The sequence below is a fragment of the Uloborus diversus genome, chromosome 9 (genome assembly GCF_026930045.1).
Source record: "Uloborus diversus isolate 005 chromosome 9, Udiv.v.3.1, whole genome shotgun sequence".
NCBI lineage: Eukaryota > Metazoa > Arthropoda > Arachnida > Araneae > Uloboridae > Uloborus > Uloborus diversus.
Window position 1 is genome coordinate 84,239,692 of NC_072739.1, and position 23,360 is coordinate 84,263,051.

At 35.0% G+C, this 23,360-nt stretch overlaps 1 protein-coding gene across 1 annotated transcript in view; it reads left to right on the forward strand.

Annotated features, from left to right (window-relative positions):
• The window catches only part of LOC129230352 (uncharacterized), a 93,931-nt gene extending 91,390 nt beyond the window's left edge, over positions 1–2,541 (forward strand). The window contains exon 8 of the mRNA XM_054864750.1: positions 2,450–2,541. Within this exon, the coding sequence (XP_054720725.1) occupies positions 2,450–2,541 (92 nt within the window). The remainder of the gene's footprint in view (positions 1–2,449) is intronic.
• The last annotated feature ends 20,819 nt before the right edge of the window (positions 2,542–23,360 follow it).

Sequence of the window (23,360 nt, forward strand, 5' to 3'; positions counted from 1 at the left end):
TACTTCTGCTCTCAGCGATGCTAAAGGGATGAAGGTCCATTCACGAAAAAAACTTACACACCGCGGTTCCCTTCCGAAAATTTTTATGTTGCGGGCGAGGAATTCGCGCTAGCTCAAAAATTCTTTACTGTTGAAAAAATTGCGTTATAGCCATTTCGCGTAAGTCGAATCGCGTTGTAGCGGGAGTCGACTGTATTTTGAATCCACGGACGCAAATGACGATGTTTTTCGGGCTGCACGTTCCTCGTAAACAACAAAAAAGAGACATTAAACAGGTCAAAGCAAATGACCAACTTTGGTACTGTATAGAAATATTAAAATAACCATGATTTTTTCACAAACTCGTTTTTACGAGTACTTGTTTATAACGAACAAATATCGTGGTCTCTTCGCCCACGTTATAAGCAAGTTCGATTGTACCATATTCTATATTTACCATTCTTTTATTGGTGTAGGAAAGTATATTAAAAGTTATGCTGAAGTGTAACTTCTGACGCACGTAGTTGAATACACACGTTCATTTTTTCGAGTCATTAAAAAACACCGATTAATTAATAGGCGTACTAAAAAGTTGTGTGGGGTCCATATCAGAATTTTAAAAAATTCATTTTTATTTGTCTTTATCAACTCTAATTTATATGTAGCTATCTTAAGCTTTAACCATCACCAAATCTATCTCCTAAGCTGGTAACAATAGGGTGCGTCGAAAAACAATTTTTTTTCCTAATCAATTTTTAATAGAGCGGAATACTTGCGCATTGACATCCTAGTAACGTGTAAAATAATTAAAAAAAATATTACAAAAATTTGAAATCATGCAAGAGCATTCAAGTTGTGAAAAAATATAAAAAATCGGCAATTTTTAAAGACTTGTATTTTTTTGAAAAAATAATTTACCTTATTTTTAATGGTATAACCGAAATGTATAAAAAAAAAACTTGGAGGCACATTATAGATCATTTGAAGTAGCGCAGAAAGCCTTAAAATTCCATTTTTGAAGAAAAAGTCACATTATTTCAAAAATTCTTAAGCCAACATAAGGCTATAAATATATACTATTAAACATCCGTTTTAATGCTTTACATACATTTCTCTTTTGCTGCAATGACTCAGGACTCACCACGGTGCAGGTATGCCATTTCAAATTTTCATGGGGGGGGGGGGACCAAAGGGTGCAAATTCAATGGAAGTTTCAACGGAAAATAGCAAAACTCACTCCCACCCAAATGTAAATACATTTATTTCTCAAAGCCGTAGTGTGCGGGGGGGGGGCAATGAACCACTCCCTGACCCCCTAAATGACGAGCCCAATCACGTGGCGGTGGCAGCAAGTCCAGTCCCACTCACCACCCTACCCAATCAATCAACCAATTTGGATGTCATTCATCATGCTGAAGTTCTTTAAATTCTGAATTCGTATTAAATGTCCTTGATCTGATTGTTATGTCCTATGAAAACCTTCTCGGTTTTCACGCTTATGACAATTTTCTTCATCCTCTGTCACAAGTTTTGCTCACCTCTCTGTCGATTCAGTGTGGTATCAAATATTCAAGTTATGACAGGGCTTTTGCTTTCAAACATCCAAACAAATATTAAACATTAAAAAAAGACAAATATAAAACATCCCTTGTAATGCTTTACTTATTTTTCCATTATACTAAAATGACTCAGGACTCACCACTTGGATTTAGCAGCAAGTCGAGTTCTCTCCCCCCCCCCATCCCCTCCACACACACAAACACCCTACCCACCCACCCACCCAACCAACCAACCAACCAACCAACCGATTTGTGTGTGATTTTTATGTTTAAGTTAAGAAAAATTGATTTAGTATCAAATTTTTCATGAAAGATCTTCATCTGAATGTTATCTACTTAATAAAATCATCTGGGTTTTCATGCCCGCAAACTTTTCCACCAGTTTCTGTCACAAGTTTTATACATCTCTCTACTGACTGAGTATGGCACGGAAATTTCACGTCTTTTTCCTAACCCCGAGCACAGAAAGTTTAACAAGTGATCCAGAATTAGCTGTTAAGAATCCCAGACTCCTCAGTTCGTCCCAACGGTGAACTATGCTAACTGGATGTTGGCATTTTAATGTTTCCCAAATTAGTCCAACAAGCGTAATACAGTTACTGTAAAATTCATAGTAAAGACCTACGCTCCTGTTTGTTTTGATATTAAGATGCATTGCACCGTGAAAGACGGTCCGAAGCATATAATAAAGGTCATTCAAACAACAAGACATTTACCGAATAACCTTAAAAGAAATCTTTGATCCCGTCATTCATAGAAACTCGTTCTTTTGTCAACCAGAGAATATGATGTCGCGATGATATTGAACTAGACACATCACATTCGAGAATTAAGCTACAGGAAAATACTGAAAGCCTGAAATGAGCCGCCAGGATTCCTCAAGCATTCATTAATTAATTTTCAAGCCGCAGGTTATCCTGAACTTATTGATCGGCTCATGTGTAAGCTGATACCGCTACCATTGTTGGCAAATATGGCAACAGAAGACTTAGAACTTCATTGAAAGTCAAAGCCTTGCCATAAATTGAATATTTGATACCACACTCAAGATGTGCAAAACTTGTGACAGGGGCTGCAAGAAACTATTGCAAGCATGAAAACCCAAAAGGTTTTCATAGTAAATAGCAATCTGATCAAGAACATTTGATACGAAGTCAGAATTTGAAGAACTTCAGCGTAATGAATCACACCCAAATTGCTTGGTTGATTGGGTAGGGTGGTGAGCTGGACTCGACTTGCTGCCACTTCTACCTGATTAGGCCCCGTCATTTAGGGGTTCAGGGGGTGTTTCGTTGCATCGTTGCCCCCCCCCCCCCACAACCACCAAGGTTTTGAAAAATAATTAAATTTACATTTGGGTAGGCATTAGTTTTGCTGTTTTCCATTGAAACTTCCATTGAATTTGCACCCTTTGGTCCCCCCCCCTGGAAAAATTTGAAATGGCGGGCCTGCACCGTGGTGATTCCTGAGTAATTTCAGCATATGAGCAATGTATGTAAAACATTAAAACGGATGTGCAATAGTATATTTTTATAGCTTTATGTCAGCTTAAGAATTTTGAAATAATATGACTGTTACTTTAAAAATGATATTTTAAGGCTTTCTGCGCGAATTCAAATGATCTGCAATGTATTCCCAAGTTTTTTCTATACATTTCGGTAACTATGAAGTGTTATTTTTTATGCTATTAGAAATGGAAGTAAATTATTTTTTGAAGAAAATATGCGTCTTTAAAAATTGATTTTTACTTTTTTTTTCAACTTGAGTGCTCTTGCGCGATTTAAAATTTTTAAAGAAATTTTTTAATTATTTTACTCGTTATTAGGATAACAATGCGTATGTTTTCCGCGCTATTAGAAATTGATTTAAAAAAAAAGTGGTTTCGACCCACCATAGGTAACAATAATGCTGTACCCTAGAAGCCGGTCCTGTATATTTACAAGATCTTGAAACTTTAGTTTTTTTTTTAAATATGATTATAAATCAAAATATGTTTTTTATAATTCAATATTTTTTTTTCTATTGTACCATTTTATTTTTAATTTCTTTCCTCAGAACTGATGACGAGTAACATGAAGAGTGAGCTCAACCGCAAAGGTATTTTTAGCCTGTTATTTCTAATAATTAAAATTTGCTTACTTGGAATGAATAATTTAGCCGCTAAGTTTTGGGTTTTAACATTATTGCAAGATACTGAGATCTTCCAGAAAGTGGTGTAACTTATTGTATAATTCCTCTGTGCTTACACGAATTCGTCCCAGTGCGCAATTTGGCCCCCGCCCCCTCCAAGTTTCTCTGATCTGACACTCTAGTTGTCGCCACAGGTGATTTTTTTTTTTTTTGGTTGTAATCAAGAACACTGTTTACTTGTGGAAGCTTCCTGAGTGTAGTCCTCTACGTCGCTGTTTTGGAGAGTAATTCTGATTTTCGAAAAAGCGAGTTGACGTAGTAGTATTTTTAAATGCTCTTTTTTATTTATTAGAATGTGCTTATTTAGTTGCATTCGACATGTTTGTTCAAGGTAAGCTATAAACCAAGTTACCTGAACGTTTTTTCACCTTCAGTTCACTTCATGTAGAGCAGGAGGCCACTATATTGGCATATAGGACGTTACTATTTTCGTCCCAAACCAAGATTCAAATAAAAGACAATAATGCAAAGTAATGTGCCAAAAACGTGTTTATGAAGACAAACATGGAGAAATAGGGATGCGTTATCCTCAGTGCGCCTCTCGAAAGCACTAAACACGCTCGAAGCGAAGAAACAAAATCGTTTGTGACGGTGCTTAAAGGGTTGAAAAAAATCAATCAATTGTTCATTGAATATTTTGTTCTAAAAGTGCACAATTTGTGATGTTTTTCTTTAATATAATTCTGAATCCATTATTATTGCCAGGTTTTTAAGACATTATTACACTCTGACCACGGATTGTATGGAAAGACAAACATCCGGTTTACTGGAAGAAATGGACGAATCTATTTGGTTTTAGGCATGTCAGCGTTTGTAAATGTATGTTAGCCCCTAAAATAAACAGGGTCGCATCCAAATTAGCGGAACACGCTCATCAAATTTTCGCTTTCCCCTCTCATTCAGATCGACTCGTCTTAAATGGACGTTTGCCAATTCCATACAATCCGTGGTTGGATTGTATCCTCTTTCACCAGGAGTATTGGAAGAAGGACGAAAATAGAATAGCTATTTGCAATTTTGGTAAAAGAAAAAAACCCTTTGACGGAAAGCAAATTGCTTTTCATGCTTAAATACCAGGTGTAGGTTTAGTTGGTGGTGTTATATAAATCTTTTCGTATTAGTTGATCGTTGCATATGGTACTCGGAAACCAAAAACCTGAAGAGGAACGAAATATGCCACCTTTACCATACTCCTCCTCAGTGCACGACGATGCTCACTGCGCCACGCCTATGCTACAACTAAAAATGGCAAGTAAACTGCTATGTATCTCTGCCACTTCCACCACAGTATCCCCACCACAATTCACACAGTGCCCTATCAAAATACGGGAGGTTGATATACCGGACCCTGAGTAGCATCTTTGTATAGTAGTTTGTTTCTGCTTTCCTCCCTTAGTTATTTAAAAAATAAATAACACAGAATTAAATTCATTGGTTTATTTGCATATAATTCAAATCTTAATGTATTATTATTATTTTAATTTATACATTTCATTTTCAGGAGAAAATGTCTAAGATTGCTTCTTTTGTTACGAACTTTAGAGCAAGACTTTCCAGTTTGTTTGTGTGTGTAGTATCAAAATTTAGTGTTTTACCAGGAATATGAAATATTTTAGTTGAAAGGCATAATATTGCATAAATATATTTTTGAAGTTGAAAATTTAAGGTGCTATAATATTTCGCTACTAATCAACTACATTAAATTTCAACAGTTATTCTTGTGTGCATATATGATACTTTTTCACGAAAAGCATAAATGTGTATAAATTGTATTTTTGAGGCATTAGTCTAATCTACAGAGCAGTTTTTAATGATTTTCGTAACATGTGGGTAAAAAAATCCGTAGATTATGTATACTTTGTATACATAATCTACGGATTGCTTGTTGTTAGCTAGTGACGGAGAATTTTTTCATAAGTAATCATGTGATAAAAACAGAAAACCAGCTTCCGTTCAATGAAATCGCATGAATTTCGTCTATGTCTGTAAATATACTTAATTGATACTAAAAACCATTTGCCCTAAACCTCTTATTTTTCCCATGTGTTAGACGTTTTACTATTTGATTCCAGTTTTTTAAACTGAGTATTTTTTAACGGATATGTATTTTTTTTATCTGAAATTAATTCAGTTTTTTTTTGTATAAAGTTACTTTTTTTTAATGGTTAAAAAATTAGGATTTTTTTAATTTAAAATATTGATCTCTCTTTTTTTTCACCTTTAATAATCTGTTTCCTATTTAGTAAAGCACAAATATTTTATTAGATCATTTTACTTTTTCCTTTAATGTCTATTTTTATATTTTGCAAAGAATTTTAATAAATGTATACAAATTTTGACCTATGTTCAAGCATTTTAGAAATTCTAATTTGAAAGTTATGCTAAACAGCCAAAAAAGTTTTTTAAAAACCTTTTTAGGATTGAAAATAATCAATCCCTTACAAAAAGAAACAGTGCAGCTGTTTAAAAATTCTGATTTTTGTGCAATATTTTTAACGAACACTATTGTTTTTTTTAGTTACAATGTGTATTAAATGTTGAAAACATATAACGTCAAAGTATTGTTCTTCTGTTATATGTTGTAAGGATTGTAAGTTGTGTAAATTTATTCGGTACAAACTTGAAAGGTAAGGATTTTGTAAGTTTTCCAAAATGATTTAAACTATGATAGAAAAAGCTGGTCTGTGTTTGAACTGCTACAGACAGTGAATTGTGTGAAAATTGTGTTCATTATACATTTGTGATGGTTTATTTAATGTTTAAAATTTGTATATATGTATATTTGTCTGTAAAAAGGATGCCGAAATCAAAATTGATGTACCACTTTTCTGGAATTGTATGGAGGATACTGAGGAAAAAAAGGCTGTTTTTTTTTCGTTAAAAGACAACGATGAAATAAAATTTAATAAAGTGACCTTTATTGCATTTTGCTTAACCAAATGTCAGTATTCTAGTTTTTTCTTGCCATTTGAAAAGTTTGCTGATATACTTTTCCTGACATTAAAGAAGGTTTGAGTGTAGCTACAGTAATATTAATTACTGAGTGAAAGTAGTTACGGTAATTGAGTAATTATAGTCTAAAAGAAAAATTTATTTAAAAACTGTCAATAAGAAAATAATTTCTGTGCAACAGAAGAAAGAAAACAAAGTAGTATTTGTTATTTTAATGTAAATGTTATCAATGAGTTTTATATTGGCAATTTACATATTGGTAATACAATTGGCTATTTTTACAATGTATTTTTATATGTTAAAAAATTAGAGCATTTAATTGATTTTAGTAGCTTTTTAGGAATTAAAACTCGTGGCAGGGTTCCTTTGTGTAAAAGGCTTATTTGGAAAATCACTTAACATAACATAACGTATCTTTTATGTTTCTTAACATTTATGTTTAAAAATAAATGTGTGAAAGCTATTAAAATGAAAATAAAATGTCCAATAAATTCAGGCTCTAAGAATTGTGTTGTTCGTGTTTGTGTTCCAAGTATGTTCGAAATTGCTGTTTATTTTAAAAAAAGATGAGCTGTAGTAAGAAAATTTGATCTATATCATCTTAATTAACTAACGGTTGTGTTTCATACCAGGCTAGTCACTTAGGAAAGGGGAGGGGGGTAGGAGGGGTCAAGTGTGCCTCTGTCTGTGAAAAATTAATGTATTTACAAATAAGTGGGAGTGAATTTAGTTGCTTTTTGAAGTACTTTACTGTTAATATGTATACCCTTTTCTTCCCCTCTAGGAAAACTCCAAATGATGGCACTGTTTCATACTTTAATAGTATGGCCATAAATTTGTTTTGAATTAGTGTTTGTTAACCTTCCTTTTATTTGAAAATTGAAGTCTTGTAATTTTTCAGACAGTACTTTTCCACTGTAGAGTAGTTATTCAATTCAGTTTTAATCAAGTACCATTCATTAGTTTCATATGGAGGTTTGAAATCCATAGAAATTATATTTAAGCTTAATAAAAAGTATATATGTTTCTGTGCAGGGTGTCCCAAAACGACCGCACAAACTCTATTTGTCAAAGTATTTGTTTCTTATTGCTTCATTTCCTTTTTAAAAAAATAAGTTGTCGAGTTTATATCCTGAAAAAATGAAAGAGTTTTCAATAAATAGAGAAGAATGCAGCTGTACGTAAAGCTGCTGAACAACATAAGTTACACCAGCATTGTCTTTCTCAAGTTTTATATTCTCTAAAACAACTCTTTAAAAAAACCTATCAAATTGACATAATGCTTTGATCAAACATTAAATGGTGTCGATTTTTTTTTCTTCCAAAATTTTGACAATAGTTACATGGTACTATAAATATTTCACCTTAACACGATTATGATATGCATACTTTTGTTAATTTATCTGCTGAGTAAGTGAAATAATATGTTCAGCATTGTATGAAAAACTATTCAGCAATGTATGGAAAAATCTGTGAATTTTGTACTGCTTGAGTTGTTCAAGTAAAAGTTATAAAACGCTTAGGACTTGAAAAAGGAAATTTATTTATTTTTTAATCACAGTTATTTCTCTTTTAGATAAACACGAAGATATTACGCTATTTTGACGATAACGTTTCATTTCTTTCAGTTCTACCACATCATTGCTAAACTCGTTTCTTCTGATGTGCAAAACAAAATGCGTTAGTTCGGTTTGGTTTTGAAGAGTTATCTACCAATTTTAAAATTGAGTGAAAATTGATATTTTGTATTTCGTATTTGAAAGATTTTTAGATTAGTGACGGCTAATATGCAAAAATGGCTAAAGGACTGTTTCCGACGGTCTGAAGCAGTGTGCAAAACACTAGAGCGAGAGCTTGGAGAAAATGGTGATTTAATTTACTTATCTCTTGAGTTGTATCCTTGTGTTCATGATATAGAGCTTGTTACAAAAACAGTTGCAACTATCAGTTCTAATTAAGGCCTCCACAAACAAGTTGGGACAAACAAGTTAATTGTGAGGATGACTTAAATTAGTAGCGTTACGGAAATTTTATTACAAATGAAAAATAATAAAGTAAACTCCCGATTATCAGCGGTCGGATTATCCGCGGTTCGGATTATCTGCGGGTATTTTCATTTTTTTTTAAAGCTTTATGATTGTTTTATGGTTCGCTTTTTGGTTTTAAATATATTTTTTATATTCAATATTAGTAGATGCAATGTAGCAATGTTTTTAGTTGTAATTTAAATGTTTGTCTGTGCGTTATTAATATTTTTTAGTTATTGTGTACCCTAAGAATTGTTTTTTACCTATTATTCGGATTATTATCAACTATCAACGGGACCTCTGGCCCTCAAACAATGAAGGACTGCGTGCCAGGTGCCTTGCCTTCAAAAGGCAACAAAATAGTTGGTGGTGCCATCTATGGACAGACAGTTCGTGAATTTACAACCAGGCCAGGAGCCGAATAACTTTCTGGTCTGGCACCCTCAGAGGTTTCGTTTCACATGGAGGACATTGTGACCACGAGCATATTTAACATCGCCCAGTCGCCATTGATGACGACGGTGGATCTTCGACCAGCGAGGATCGAACACGAGACCCTCCGGCCCCAAGTCCAATGCCTTACCCATCAGGCCACAACGACCCCATTATTCGGATTATCCGCGGTTTTCGCTTATCTGCGGTTATCGTGCCTACCTATTCCGTGGATAATAGGGAGTTTACTGTACGTGCTTGTGGCATTTGAGGAAAATTCATCGCTGAATGCCATACAACTTTAGCAACATATCCTCTGAAGGACAGAACTACTTTTGATTGAACAAAGGAATACTTCGAAAACCAATAACATACCCTGTAACTGAACTTGCCGTACAATGACCGATATCGAGAAAAATATTTTTACAAAAATGTATGTTATAAAATTTAATAAAAATTTAGTGTCTGTATTTACAAAATAATTTTAGCATTTATTTATGGAGTAATTCGAAAAGACGGACAAAATTTCATATTGTTATATTTCCTGCACTATACGTTGCTCTTGAATGGGGTTGTTTCTTTAAGTAAAAACTACTACTTTTAGTCACGGAAATTGATAGAATGTGCAAAAAATAACATGGAGAGAGGAAACACTTTTATTTTCTCAACAGTTTTTTTATATTTAATTTTTTTAATGTCCGATTTTGGAAATAAGGCGTGGTCTTTATGACATCACAAGTGATGGGTGCGCTAAATGTTTACGCTTTGCTGTCAATCGTGTTGCCAGGTTATGACAATCTGCGCTGTGCGCTAATGGCATCAGTGAATGTCATTTCCTCACATGTCATGTTCAGAGGCGTAAAAAATTAATTTCAAACTGTGTATCGATTAAAGTAATTGTTAAAAATGCTAAACTTTGTCAAACTATTAAAAAAAAAGGTTAAATCCTATGCTAGTAAGCATGCTCTTTCAGAAAAAAAAATACTTTTAAAATTTTGTAGTGCACAGTGGATGCTGTAAAGTATTGAATACTAATCACTACATGTGCTCCAAAAGCTTAGTACGCTTGAGCATCAGTTGTACCTCAGCAATTAGTAGGTCACATGGGAAATGACGATTTAGCACTTCTGTTCTGGCCACCGAGGTCTCCTGATTTCACACCCTACTATTTTTTCTTGTATAGGTTCGTGAATAATGCTATTTACGTACTACCTCTTCTTACAAATTTGAATGACCTGCGAAACCACAGCGGTGGTGAACTCAGTAACGCAAGATTCATCGAGTGTGGGATGAATTGGGCTACCGTCCAGATGTCATTCGTTTAGCCAAAGAAAGGCATATTGGACATCTGTAACCTTCTATGTATGTATAACCAATCACGTGTAATTTACAAAATTCAAACACAATATATGATGCAAAAAGTATAGCAATTTGAAACTGTATCCACCATCACCCTATATTTTGAGTTAGACTAATTTCCGGTGGAGCTACAGCAAATCCATGTAGGTCGATCGTGTGCAATTAGTGAATGTTGACGGTACGTGACTTGAAGCTTATTCCAAACTGTCTGATAATAAATAGGGTTAAATATCCCCTGACAATAACTAGGGTATATGACAATAAATAGGGTTAAATTTTGTCCAATCCAAAAAAAATAACTTTCAACAATTTTATTCCATTAAAAGCCACATTTGGCGGTATTGTCATATTTTTAATTGATTTGTGTATTTTATTGAGACTGGACAGAAATTATGTTTCATGGACACAGCTAGCTATTAGTGATGTTCCGGATATCCGTATCCGTATCCGCGGATATCCGAAGAAAAATAAAGATCTGTATCCGTATCCGTATGCGTTACTTTTTTGACGGATCTTAAACGGATCTTTTCTGTTCTAAAAATATTTAAATATTTGAATAAAAGACTCTAAAATTCCGTTTAAATTATGTTTTATTCCCTATTTAAATTATGAGGTATAATTTCAGAAGCCAACGGCCCTCTGAGACATGTTTTTTTTTAATTTTTAGTTTAATATTAGGTTTTGTTATTGATATGGGGTTTCTGTTTTTCTTCATTTTGGTTTTTCCCGGTATCCTTCAAAAAAAGTGAGACAAAAGTCTCTATTTACTGTTTGTAAAGGTATTCACGGCTCTGTTATTTCGTCGGTCGGAGTAATTTGGGTGGAATGGGTCAGCGCTGCATTTATGCTGAAATAAAATGCGAAAAATTATTTCTAGCCTACTAAGTAGCAGCTTTACATTATTGCTCCTGTATCCTACAGCTACCGAGCAAGATAGAAATAATTTTTCACATTTTATTTAAGCATTAATGCTGCGCTGACCCGATCCTTCCAACTCTCCATCAATTTTAACGGAGATTTCTTCAAAGAGTAAATCATAGTCTTTATTATATTTTCGCTGCAGGTTACATTTTTTGAAGAAACAGTGTTATTATAGTGACGGGAATACCTTCTGTAATAAATTTTACACTTGGAGAGTTCACTTGAGCAAAAACATTTTGAGATCCGTATCCGTATCCGCGGATCTTGACACTAACGATCCGGATCCGTATCCGTATCCGCGGATCTGCTTTTTTAACGATCCGGCACATCACTACTAGCTATACTTGTTTCACGGAATTTTGCTATGAAGAGATTATCATCTGCAGAATTATTTTACCTCTTGTATGGTTAGCTCTTATCTCATGATCCTACATCAAATCCAGGCAACCAATCGCTTTCAAAAACTGCGACATCAGCTACAATGTCTCGGTTTTTGAGATTTTTCGAGCTCTCATTTGTACTTATATAATTTGTATCGCGTGTAAAGTTTAATGTCGATCGTTAAATGTTATTTTTATCTGTTATGTATATGTGATGTTGTGTTTGTTATGCTTGTGTGATTGAAATGTTAAGAAGTTACTATTGTGCAAAATGTTTAAATTGTAGTTGTTTTGTATTTATGGAGCTTTGATTCTAACATTAAATTGCGTGGTTTTTAAATTTTACTACTAACGAATTATGTATGCAATTACTTAATGTTTTCATTAGCATAAAACAATTTATGTCGTTGCTTGAAGCGATATCATTATTTTACTTGTGTTCAAATCCGAAGACTGAACTTGATTGTTTCAATGAAATATTATTGGTAAAGTCTGACCGCAAAGATACTTTGACCCTTGGCTATGCCTTGTTTCAGAAGTGTCCATTTTCCTGAAGGGGAGATATGGAGAAAAAAGTTGCGGAGCAGAATTTGCAAATGCTTTATTGGTTCTAAAGCTTGAGTACGTCACTTTGGAATTTAGGAAATTAACAAAAGAGGTGAAACATTTTAATTTTGTGCTGTCAAGACAGATGTCTCATTGGACAGGTCTTATCTTAAGTGGGTGGGTCTTGGTTTTACTTCTTTTAGTAGCCATTGGTCAGAGATAACAACGCCTCCTATAATGAATTTCAATTCAAAATTGGCGAGAGTAGGGTTACAATGAAGAATGCAAAGCTTGTCATTTTTTACTTTTTCGCCAGCTCAATGCAGTTATTGGTGCAACTTAAACCTTTCAGGCCCGAGTAATCGCATAACGAAAATATGCTAGGAACACATTTTTCTTCATATCGCCAAAATGTTGTTGAACTCTAAAATATGGCACACGTCCTTTCTTCCTTCTCTACCTATTTTAAGGAATGGACTCGTTTTCTGAAATGATGGACAAGGGCCATTTGTTCGCGGTCGGGCTATATCACTTGTGAATTTTTCACGTGTTTGTAAATATCCAAGATCTTATTTGAGTCTAAGCATTATCGTCATTTGTAAAATACTTCACCATCAGTTTTAACTTTTAAATGAATGTTTCCTCATTACTTATTTACTTAATTTTCTTACTTCCTGATCTATTTCTGCCTCTTTACACCTTTTTGAGACCTATTCCCAATGTTTGAGCTTAGTTCTGAATAATAAAAAGTTTCCAAAATTGACGCAAGATTTGAATTTGCCGCTATTTTTTTTTAATAAAGTATCGGCAACCCTGACAAAAGTACAATTTGACAAATGAGAGTTTCGGGTTATTAAACATGGAGCGTGTTATACGATACACAATAACGAGTTTTCATTATTGAACTATTATTTCAAAAATTGTAAAAATTGAGGTTGGTCAAGCAGTTAGTTTTAACTCTCGATATCGCAACATAGTAATGCATGGGTGGTTGTGGGCTTGTTGACATAGACCTTTGACTTCAAATAACCCCATTAGAAGAAATCTAATGATGTTAAATCACACGGTCTAGGGTGCCAATTCTAATCACCGAAACGAGAAAGTAGACGACCATGAAAAGCCTCATGCAGTAATTGAATTGTTCCACTGACTGTATGGTAGTAAAACACACACCCTCCATTTTTACTAACCCTAAACTCTCAGCAGTCATTTTTGTATGGCTGCAGACAATTCACGGCAAAAATGGTGTGAAATTGAAATCTTGTGTTAATTTTGGAACACCGTTCCTGTGTTCAAAAATCAAAAAAAAAAAAAGACAACTTTTTAGTATAAATATTTCTTTTCAATTCAACCTTTTTTGTATTAGTAAATAAATGTTTTCAAGAAGATTTTTTCTTACATAAAATGTTTAAGCATGCATTTTGATTCTGCATTTTAACATATATTGCCTTTTAAAATTGTGGTCACTGGTTTTTATGGAAATTCCTATAATTAAAAAAAATAAAATAAAATTGTCATAAAATAATTTACTTCGAATTGTAGGGGCTGAATTAGTTTTGATGCAAAGTATTAAGACAACCTTTTAGCATAAATATTTCTTTGCATTTAACCTTTACTGTATTAGTATATCAATATTTTCAAAAATATTTTTTCTTGTATTAACTTTTTAAGCATACATTTTGATCCAGCATTTTAATATTTGTTGCGTTTAAAAATATCAGCCATCAGTTTTTGTAAAAACTACTATGAATTTTTTAAAAAAATGTCATAAAATGTATTGGCGTTAATTGTAACGCAGGATTATCACAAACGATGGATCCGATGTTTAAAAATCATATTTTCGAAACTATTGCAAATATAACAACAAGTGCTACATAAATGTAAAGAGAAATATGTTAGCTTTTTTTAGGAGCAAATTCTCGATGTGCGAGCCTTTTATTTGAGGACTAACGTCTGATTTGTAATCCAGTTCGTTTCACACATCCTGTTATTTCTTTTTACGAGGTTACGTCAAAGTCAGGTTATCAACTCTCGATGCCTTAAACACCTTCACACAGAAGACACAGAATTTCAATACCGCTTTGTGTAGCATTCCGAACTATTGACTGTGTGATGCCCAAAATATATGAAACGAACTGGGTTACAGATTAGATAATTGATACATTTAACCAACTGCTTTTTTCTTTTTCTTGTTTTAATTGCTCTACAAATGTGTATATATATATATATATATATATATATATATATATATATATATATATATATATATATATATATATATGTATATGTATATACTATTTCTGTACCTCAGCGCCAGACGAACGTAGGTCCAAAAATTGCGATTTTTCTTTTATTGTGTTGACTTATGTGCATTGTATGTAGAAGCCCAGTCCACATCGAGCCATGTGAGTGTAATTCTTTTTTGAAACAAATCGTTTTCAATTTTTTACCAGGGTTACAAGAGCGCGCGTCCCATCCTTTGCATGCGCCAGAAAAAGGTTTTTCCTCTCTGCAGTGAAATTACCATAATGTGATTTACGTCCTTCTGGCCCTGAGGTACAGATTTATAAATTGAAATTTTATCAATTTAGTATGTTGTTATGAAAAATTTAAACAAAAGCATTTGGAGGCAGTCACCTAATGTGTATATACGTTTATACTGTGGTGGGCAGGAAAAGGGCAGTAACCTCAAATGTTTAACTTTTCATTTTTTTCGCATTTTTTGTCATCTATTGTACGTTAGCTTTATTGTACTAAGTTGCCTATTTAGTTAAAGGAACAAAAACTGTATTTCCGACATTTCCCTATTGTTAGTATTAAATCCAAAACGCGTTTTTTCAAATATCTCGAAAGCTTATTTCTACAGATACAGCAGTTTACCTGTCCACGGCAGTATGTTTCACTCGATATTACTTTTATTCTATTTGTAGTTAAAGAAAACGAAAAAAAAGTACAGTGTTTTGTTTCTTAAATTTCAAGAGATCATTCCGAATCACCTCTAGCCTGATACTGCGCCGTGTACTGTACATACCTGCATGTGTATGAGTGTTTAAAACGCGTATACCGAGAGTACCGCAGTTTAAAAATGAAAAAAACAAAATTTTTTGCCAATTCCTTTAATTTTGTTTTTGCCTTTAATTGATTTCCCTGCATACTTTGTAGGTAATATTTTTTACTCATCTTTAGTATTTCAATTTGAGTGAAATAACTACAACACCCAGATAATCCATCATTTTTCTCAAAAAGTAATTTATTTGATACAATTTAGATATTTTTGTACAAGATTCAAAAGATTTTGTATCAGAAAGCTTATATATTTTTAATGAATATTTAGAACTCAAGTTTGAAGCTTAAAATTATGACTTTTTGTATGTAGAAATATGTATTATGCTGTAAGTGGTAATGTTGAAAATGTAATGCGTGTGTAAAAAAATAGTGTTATCTATAATTTGATGTGTGAAAACATGAGTACTTAAAAATTGTTAAATTTGTGACTGCATTTTTTTGGTATACTAATTTACTAAATTTTTCAGATATAAAGTGTGAAATAAAGTAATTATAAAAACCAAAAACTTGGATGTTTTTCATTAATTCACTCTTATTATGTACTAGAAAGTCACCCGTCAAGGTAGGACAGGTGAAAATTGCGTCTACATTTGAATGAAGCAATTGCCTGTTTGGTGATATTTTAATAGTTGAAATTTTAATTCTAACTCCAGTGGATTAACCCTAAACTACAGTAGATAGGGTTCATTGTTGATCACTTTTCTGTTTCTCAATTCTCCTAAAATGAGTCTTACCAGTAAAACAGTTAAGATACCGGATCCAGTTCAGATTCGTCACAATAAAGCCTTTCTCTGCATGTCAAATATTGCCAAAAGATATTATCAAATTATCATGACGTGGAACGAGTTTCATTGTTGATCACGTTAGGAGCGTTATTCGATCATTCGCTATTATATCTATGAGGGTTATATTTAAAGAATCTCAAAAATGTAAGATATTTTTGTGCTGTCGCAACACTGACGAGTATAATCCTGTCGTTGGTTGGTTAAGGATGGTATGTAATAGTGTGAACCGAAGTATAGAGCTATTTGCAATAACGTTTATTCGCGCTCAATTATATACAAAATTTATCATAAAGGCACAGTTTTATTACTGTCGTTACAACAATAAACGCAGAGAAAAATCTATCAGAACGATATTACTAATAATCGCAATGCTTCATTCCAAACGCAAGGTAATCACAAACACATTACAGGAGAGATCTAATCTATCTCTCATCTGGTCTACCTGAACAAGATCTCTCTTGCATCCCCCCCCCCCACACACACTGGCCAATGAATTAGAAACCATTTTGCCTTACTCATACTGCCAGGGTCTGGAGGGGGCACCTTGACATGGAGCATGTTTTGCTGGCTTTGAAGCGGTGCCCTGATATTCCTCAAAGGTTAACAAACAACCATGCGATACCTCGATATACTGGCAGATCAAGTGCACCCTGCAATGTTTCATTTTTATCCTGTAGGCGACAGATACTTCATAACCGATAATGCAACTATACATAGTGCCAGAAGTGTTGAAAATTGGTTCGCTAAGCATCAGTCTGAGTTCCAACACCTTCCCTGGCCACCGCATAGCTCGGATCTTAACCCAATGGAAAGTGTGTGGGAAAAGATGGAAAGACGCATCCGACAGCACTCTCTTCTTCCATCTAATTTACAAGATCTAAAAAGCTGCGTAGCCAATGCATAATATTCTCTGGATATAATTGCACTCCAGAAGCTTGTAGACTCGATGCCCAAACGAATCGGAACAGTTTTCCGTGCAAAAGGTGGTCCAATAAAATATTAATCTTGGGGTTTCTAATTCATTGTCCAGTGAGTGTACCTTACACCAACTAGCCTGGGAAGCTCAAGAGCGTTTCAAGGTAAGAAAATTATAAGGATAATAAGGTTCTCTCTCTCACCAAACCTCTATAGTAGGGGCAAACGTAACCTGGCAACATTATGAATGCTTTGCAGATCCTAACCAGAGCATTATGACGCTGCCAGGTTATCTTTTCCCCAACTTATAGTATGGAAAAATTTAAACATATATAAATATCAATGAATTCTAAAAGTTGTTTCTTTGCCAGGAAAACAATCTATCCTTGCTAAAACTTTTCTGTTAGTATCACTTTAATCCAGAGTTTCCCAAACTGTGATCCGCAGACCCCAGGGGTCTGGGTGCTATCCAGCTAAAACGTTAAATATAGTTGAAATTAAAGGACGAGTAACGATATTTTATTTCAAAAAGAAGCACATTTATGAGGAATTAAAAAGTTCTTTCTTGTACATGCAGGACGTAGCAGCCCCTCCGCCCCCCCCCCCCTCTCCCGCCTTGGAACTCTCGAAGTAAACACGCTACGCATTAATTAATTTTGTGTACATGACGAAATTCTTATTGTTACAAACTATATTAAGTAAAATGCAAACATTGAGGCACATTTTTACTGCTGGCGTATTATACTTCAAATAAAACGTTTGCTCCAAACTTTTCAAGACACCATAAAAATACAACTCATAAGAAAAATTAATGTACACTTAAGCTAGGCTAGGCGAGTATTTTGTTCACTAAGTTAAAAAGTTCATTTTTATTAACAAACTTGTTGTAGAAGTTTGGTGATAACATTTTAATTCCTAATTGAATTTCAAACAGAATTTTACTTCCGTAAGTCAAAAAATTAATGTAAAAAATAAGAATTAGACAAGGACTCTGAAAAATATACAGAACAATGAATAAATAAATGAAAAGTAAAAAAAAAAAGCGCTCTGTGTCAAATCTTTTTTTTTTTTTGTTTTTTTTTGCACGCGGGGGGGGGGACGAAGTTTGTAATTTTTCCGGAGAGATCTACGGAGGTCTGAAGTTTGGGAACCTCTGCACTAATCAATTGCTAACCTGATTAAGGTGAAAAAACAACGTAAATAAAGCACAAATATTCGAGAAAATACAGTATATAGCTATTTCAAGGCTACAATGGAACCTCTTCATCAGTGCAAAAAGCTCACCAACACAACCAGAAGTTGCGAGAGAACTTCTCTTCAGTTCTCTTCTTCAGTTCTCTCGCAACTTCTGGTTGTGTTGGTGAGCTTTTTGCACTGATGAAGAGGCTCCATTGTAGCCTTGAAATAGCTATATGCTGTATTTTCTCGAATATTTGTGCTTTATTTACGTTGTTTTTTCACCTTAATCATATTGTAGCACAAAGCTTATATGATAATTTTTCATTCAATTGCTAACCTATTTGCTGCCATGCTCATAGGGATATGCATAGAAGTCAACTATCGACAGTAGCTCTTTAAAGGAAATCAAATCATTACAGGAGTGTACACTCTGCAAATCAAAATCGGCTAGTATCAATGCAGTTAAATGCCACCAATCTCATTGTGGACACGAAAAAAAAAAGGCTTTGCAATCTCTTCGACATCACATTGTATCGTTTGAGTGTATTCAGCAAAAGTTTCAAAAACTGGAGTTAATCCTTTCTTCCAATCAACCCAATCTGATTGTGCCACGTCTGTTAGTTGGAACAGAGACTCTCGGGATGAGACGAGACCTTGAGGATGTTTTATTTTATGCACGGGGAAGTGATTTTATACTTCGGTTGAAAGGAAAGAACACAGACTGCGGTACCAAGTGTTTCTTATGCTTTGACCGTTTTCCAAGAGAAGGCACTTGACTCCTCCTTTGTCTCGTGGTATCCGATGATTCTATTTCGCTTTTTTCGGAAGAAGATATATTCAGATCAAAAGCAGCAGTTTTTAAAATGTAAGAATAACTAAAATGACAACAGACAAGTGAAGCAGGGTACCTTTCATCCAGAAAAAAATCTAATTTCAAAGAAAATTATTAATTTCGTAGTTTTCTACCGAAGAAATGTCACATTTATTCGTTTTTTCAGCATGTTAAAGCCCTTAAAAAGCTGCACAAGACGACGAAAATGAAGAGGTAGGCTCGGATAATTGGATATTTCGGTAAATTGGAATTCCAATAATCGGCTCTGTATTGTATAACTTCCTTTCCTTTCTCTCTCCAAAGACGAAACGAACATCCTCAAGATTAGGCGCCTTATTACCACAGCAATACTATAGTTTCCTTTTTAACAGTGCTCTCTGCAAGTTTAGAGCTAGATATTTTATAATTGGGTAAAGTTTAGGGGTGAGTTTAGCACCTTATGTCATCAATCAACTGAAAAAGAAGTAAAATAGGAAGTCATTAATGTCTACAATTGAAGAATCGTTACAAAGAGAATTGTTAAAAATAATGAATTTGTCGTATGTGCCTCAAGAAAATGCATGTGGAGAGCTTTAATTTTCACCTCTTGTTTTAGAGGAAAGTATCAAAACAAATCTTGGATATAAGTTTTTTGTTACCTAAAAAAATCTTAATCATTCGCGGAAACAAACATCATATTAAGTGTCTCTCTGCGCTAACGAACTATTCCAGGGAAATATTTTGCGTGTCACACGCGACGATTTTTTCATCTGCAAAACGTTTTCTTAAATGCACAAAAGCATATTAAATTCTTCCTGAAACTTTTTTTCCACAGAGCGAAATTCCATAAGAAACCAAATTAGTGCACTGTTAATAGCAGTTCTGTACAAAAAGTTTATTTTTCTTATGGACATAAACAACCATATTTCTCCCTGCCTAGGTGGAATAATTACCAACCCTGCGTGACCAGTTTTTGTGTCGTGAAAAAAAAAATCTAGCTTAATTTGCGCTAAAGATTAGACATTTAATGTGACCAATTCAAAGTGCGAGAAAATGTTTGTTGGAGATGAGATTTGCCAAAACACGCAATAAGTAAGAATGAATGAGCTTCTCTTCAATTTCACTGACGTAATTTTAGATATTCATGTGTTTTTACTTGATTTAAGAAATGGGAAAATTTATTTTGAAGTTGTTGGCTGAAATTACAGGAAGAGAAAAATCGATAGATTAATGTTTTTTCATTGATTTATTCAATGAGTAGGATCAGTTACCGAAAATAAAAACAAAATTTAATTGTTTTAACTGTATAGTCTTCCTTTCCTTTTGGATAAATTGCAAGATAGGCGCATTGCACCGATGACTAAAGCATGATCACGGAGAGATGGTGTATGACCTTGAAGCTAAAACATCATTTGAGGCAGTGAGAAGCAAAGAGATGCAAGTGGCAAAATTAAAAATTCAGAGATAACCAGCACAAATGGTAGGTGAACCCCTCCTCTGTCTTGGGGCAAGAGATGGTACTAGTAGCCCTGGTAGGTGCTGCTGTACAGCATAATTTAGAGAAAAAAAATCAGTGAAAGCCTACCTAGAACGTTATCTTTATAGTCGTTTTACTCGAAACTTGAAAATGTCCACTTACATCTATTTGCTTCTCACTGCCTCATTTGAGGCAGCGAGAAGCAAAGGGATGTAAGTGGACATTTTCACTTTTTGAATTAAACGAGTTTAAAGATAACGTCCTAGGTAGACTTTCATTGAATCTTTTTCTAAATCATGCTGTACAGCAGCACCTACCAGGGCTACTAGTACCATATCTTGCCCCAAGACAGAGGAGGGGTTCACCTGCCGTTTGTACTGGTTATTTCCAAATTTTTAATTTTGCCACTTGCATCACTTTTGCTTCTCACCGCCTCATTTGTATCATTTGTAATTGGTAGAATCAACCAGAAAGAACCGAGTAGTAAGAGCAGTTCTCGGTTGATCATATCTATTACAAACAAATAACAAACAGCCTATTACAAATGGTACAAGAAATGTTTCCGCTTGAAGGTCATCCGCCATCTCTCCGTGGTCAAGCCTTACACTCCCTGAGAGTAAGGCTCACATGAGGCGGTTAGTAGAATCAGATTTTAGAGCTTGTCGACTAGTTGACTGGCGTATTTCGTTGTCTTCTCACGAGGCAACTTAGTTAAATCAACCTTTCTTTTCTAATAAGCTGAATTTTTTCCAGGAGCTGTTCCACAACGCTGTAAAAGCTGAACTAAGTTGACTGTCAACTAGTATGCTCGTGTGTGACGCTTGGTCGTGTCCAATGCGTGTAAGTTGATTACACTGGTAAAAGTAGTTAATCACACGACAGTCAACTGTGCCTAGTCAACACCAGGCATAGTTGACTGTCGTGTGAAGGATGACAGGAGGTTCCTTTACTTATCTACCTGGGGATATTTTGATAATTGGGAATCTGGCGCGATCGTTTCATTTTTGGCGTAAATAATTTTATTTTGGGAACCCTGCTGATATATACACTGATGAGCCAAAACATTATGACCACCCAGTCAATAACGTGTTGTGGCACCTATAGCCTGAAAAACAGCTGAGACTCGCCTTGGCATGGATGCCACAAGCTCTTGGTAGACTTCTGGAGATAGATTGTACTAAATGTTAATGCAGCGGCCACTCAAAGTTGCGATTTATTGATATGGGGGTGTTTCCGCTCTGAGCTGCCTTTCCATGAAACCCAGAATGTGCTCTCTACGATTTAAATCTGGTGAATTTGGTGGACAGAGCATTAATTGGAATAGTTCATCATGCTGCTGGGTCCACTCCAGACCAATTATAGCCTTGTGACATGGAGCATTGTCCAGCTGGAAGATGTCATTTCCAGTGTGGAAGACCGACGCCGCGTACTGGTCACCTGATCTGCTACGATGTTCAGATAGTCCACAGCCTTCATGGTATGTTCTACCAGAGCTAAGGGGCCCAGAGCCTGCTAGGAAAAGTCCCCCAAACCATGATAACGCCACCACCAGCCTGTTTGCAACCAACGGTACAAGACGGGAGCAACTGTTCGCCTGTAAGACGGCGAACCCTGACACGACCATCGATGTGATTAACGAGAAATCGCGATTCGTCGGACCAGACATCTCTCTTTCAGTCATCCAAGGACCAGTCTCGGTGTTCACGGGCCCACTGTAGGCATAGTTGGCGGTGATGATTGGTCCATAGAAGCACACTAGTGGGACGTCTGCTGCGCAGTCCCATATCCAACAGTGTTCGCTGAACTGTGTGTTTGGAAACACTTTCACTCGTTACTGCATTGCATTGAGTTGTGAATTGATCAGCTGTCTGCCTCTGATTTTGCTTTACCAAGCGGCCTATTCTCCGACGTCCCTTATCTTTGATGACGCGTGGCCGTACAATACCTTTACGCCTACTATTGGTTTCACCGTCCTTTTTCCACTTTGCAGAAGTACTAACAACGACTGTTCATGAACAACCTACCAGTCTTGCAGTTTCTGAGATAACTCGTTTCGAATCTTCGGGACATCACAATCTGCCCTCTATCAAATTCGCCGAGATCGTTTCCCTTTCCCATAATTCGCGAAAGAAAGTGCTCGAACGAAGCCTAGCCTTCTCCAGCCTCAGTTATATACCAACCCCACTTTTTCATGTGGTCTCCACGTCATCCTGACGAATTCTTTGAAAAAGTTAGGAGTGAACATAATGTTTTGGCTCTTCAGTGTAGTTCAGAGACTTTTAAAATTCTGCAGTAGCGATGTTCAATCTGCGTCCATGAGTAAAATGCGACTTCTTGAATCTTCCAAATGTCATCAGAAAGCATCTTGCAAAAAATCGCACAAAAAACTAACACGAAATTTATTTGAATGACATCCAAAAATACAATTTACATCAATATCTAATCTTCCAAACAGATAGGAAGAAGGACAAGCTTGGTTGTTTCCATTTTCCGCACAGCTTAGTATATACGTAGCACCTAAATGGCACAACAGAAACAACAAGGCAAATTGAATTCATAACAAAATGTTTTAATGTTTTCAGTTACTTTCCACAAGGAAAATAAAGCTTTGCAGATCTGCGAGAGAGGAAAATGTAAGATATCTAATATTTGGTAAAATCCTTTTTCGCAGTGTCACCTTCAAGCAACTACATAGTTGCTTGGAAACATGCGGAGCTCTCAAAATGTCTTCTTTATGTTGCCAACTCTTTACCCACCAGAAGTTTAATTTCAAAAATCCCTA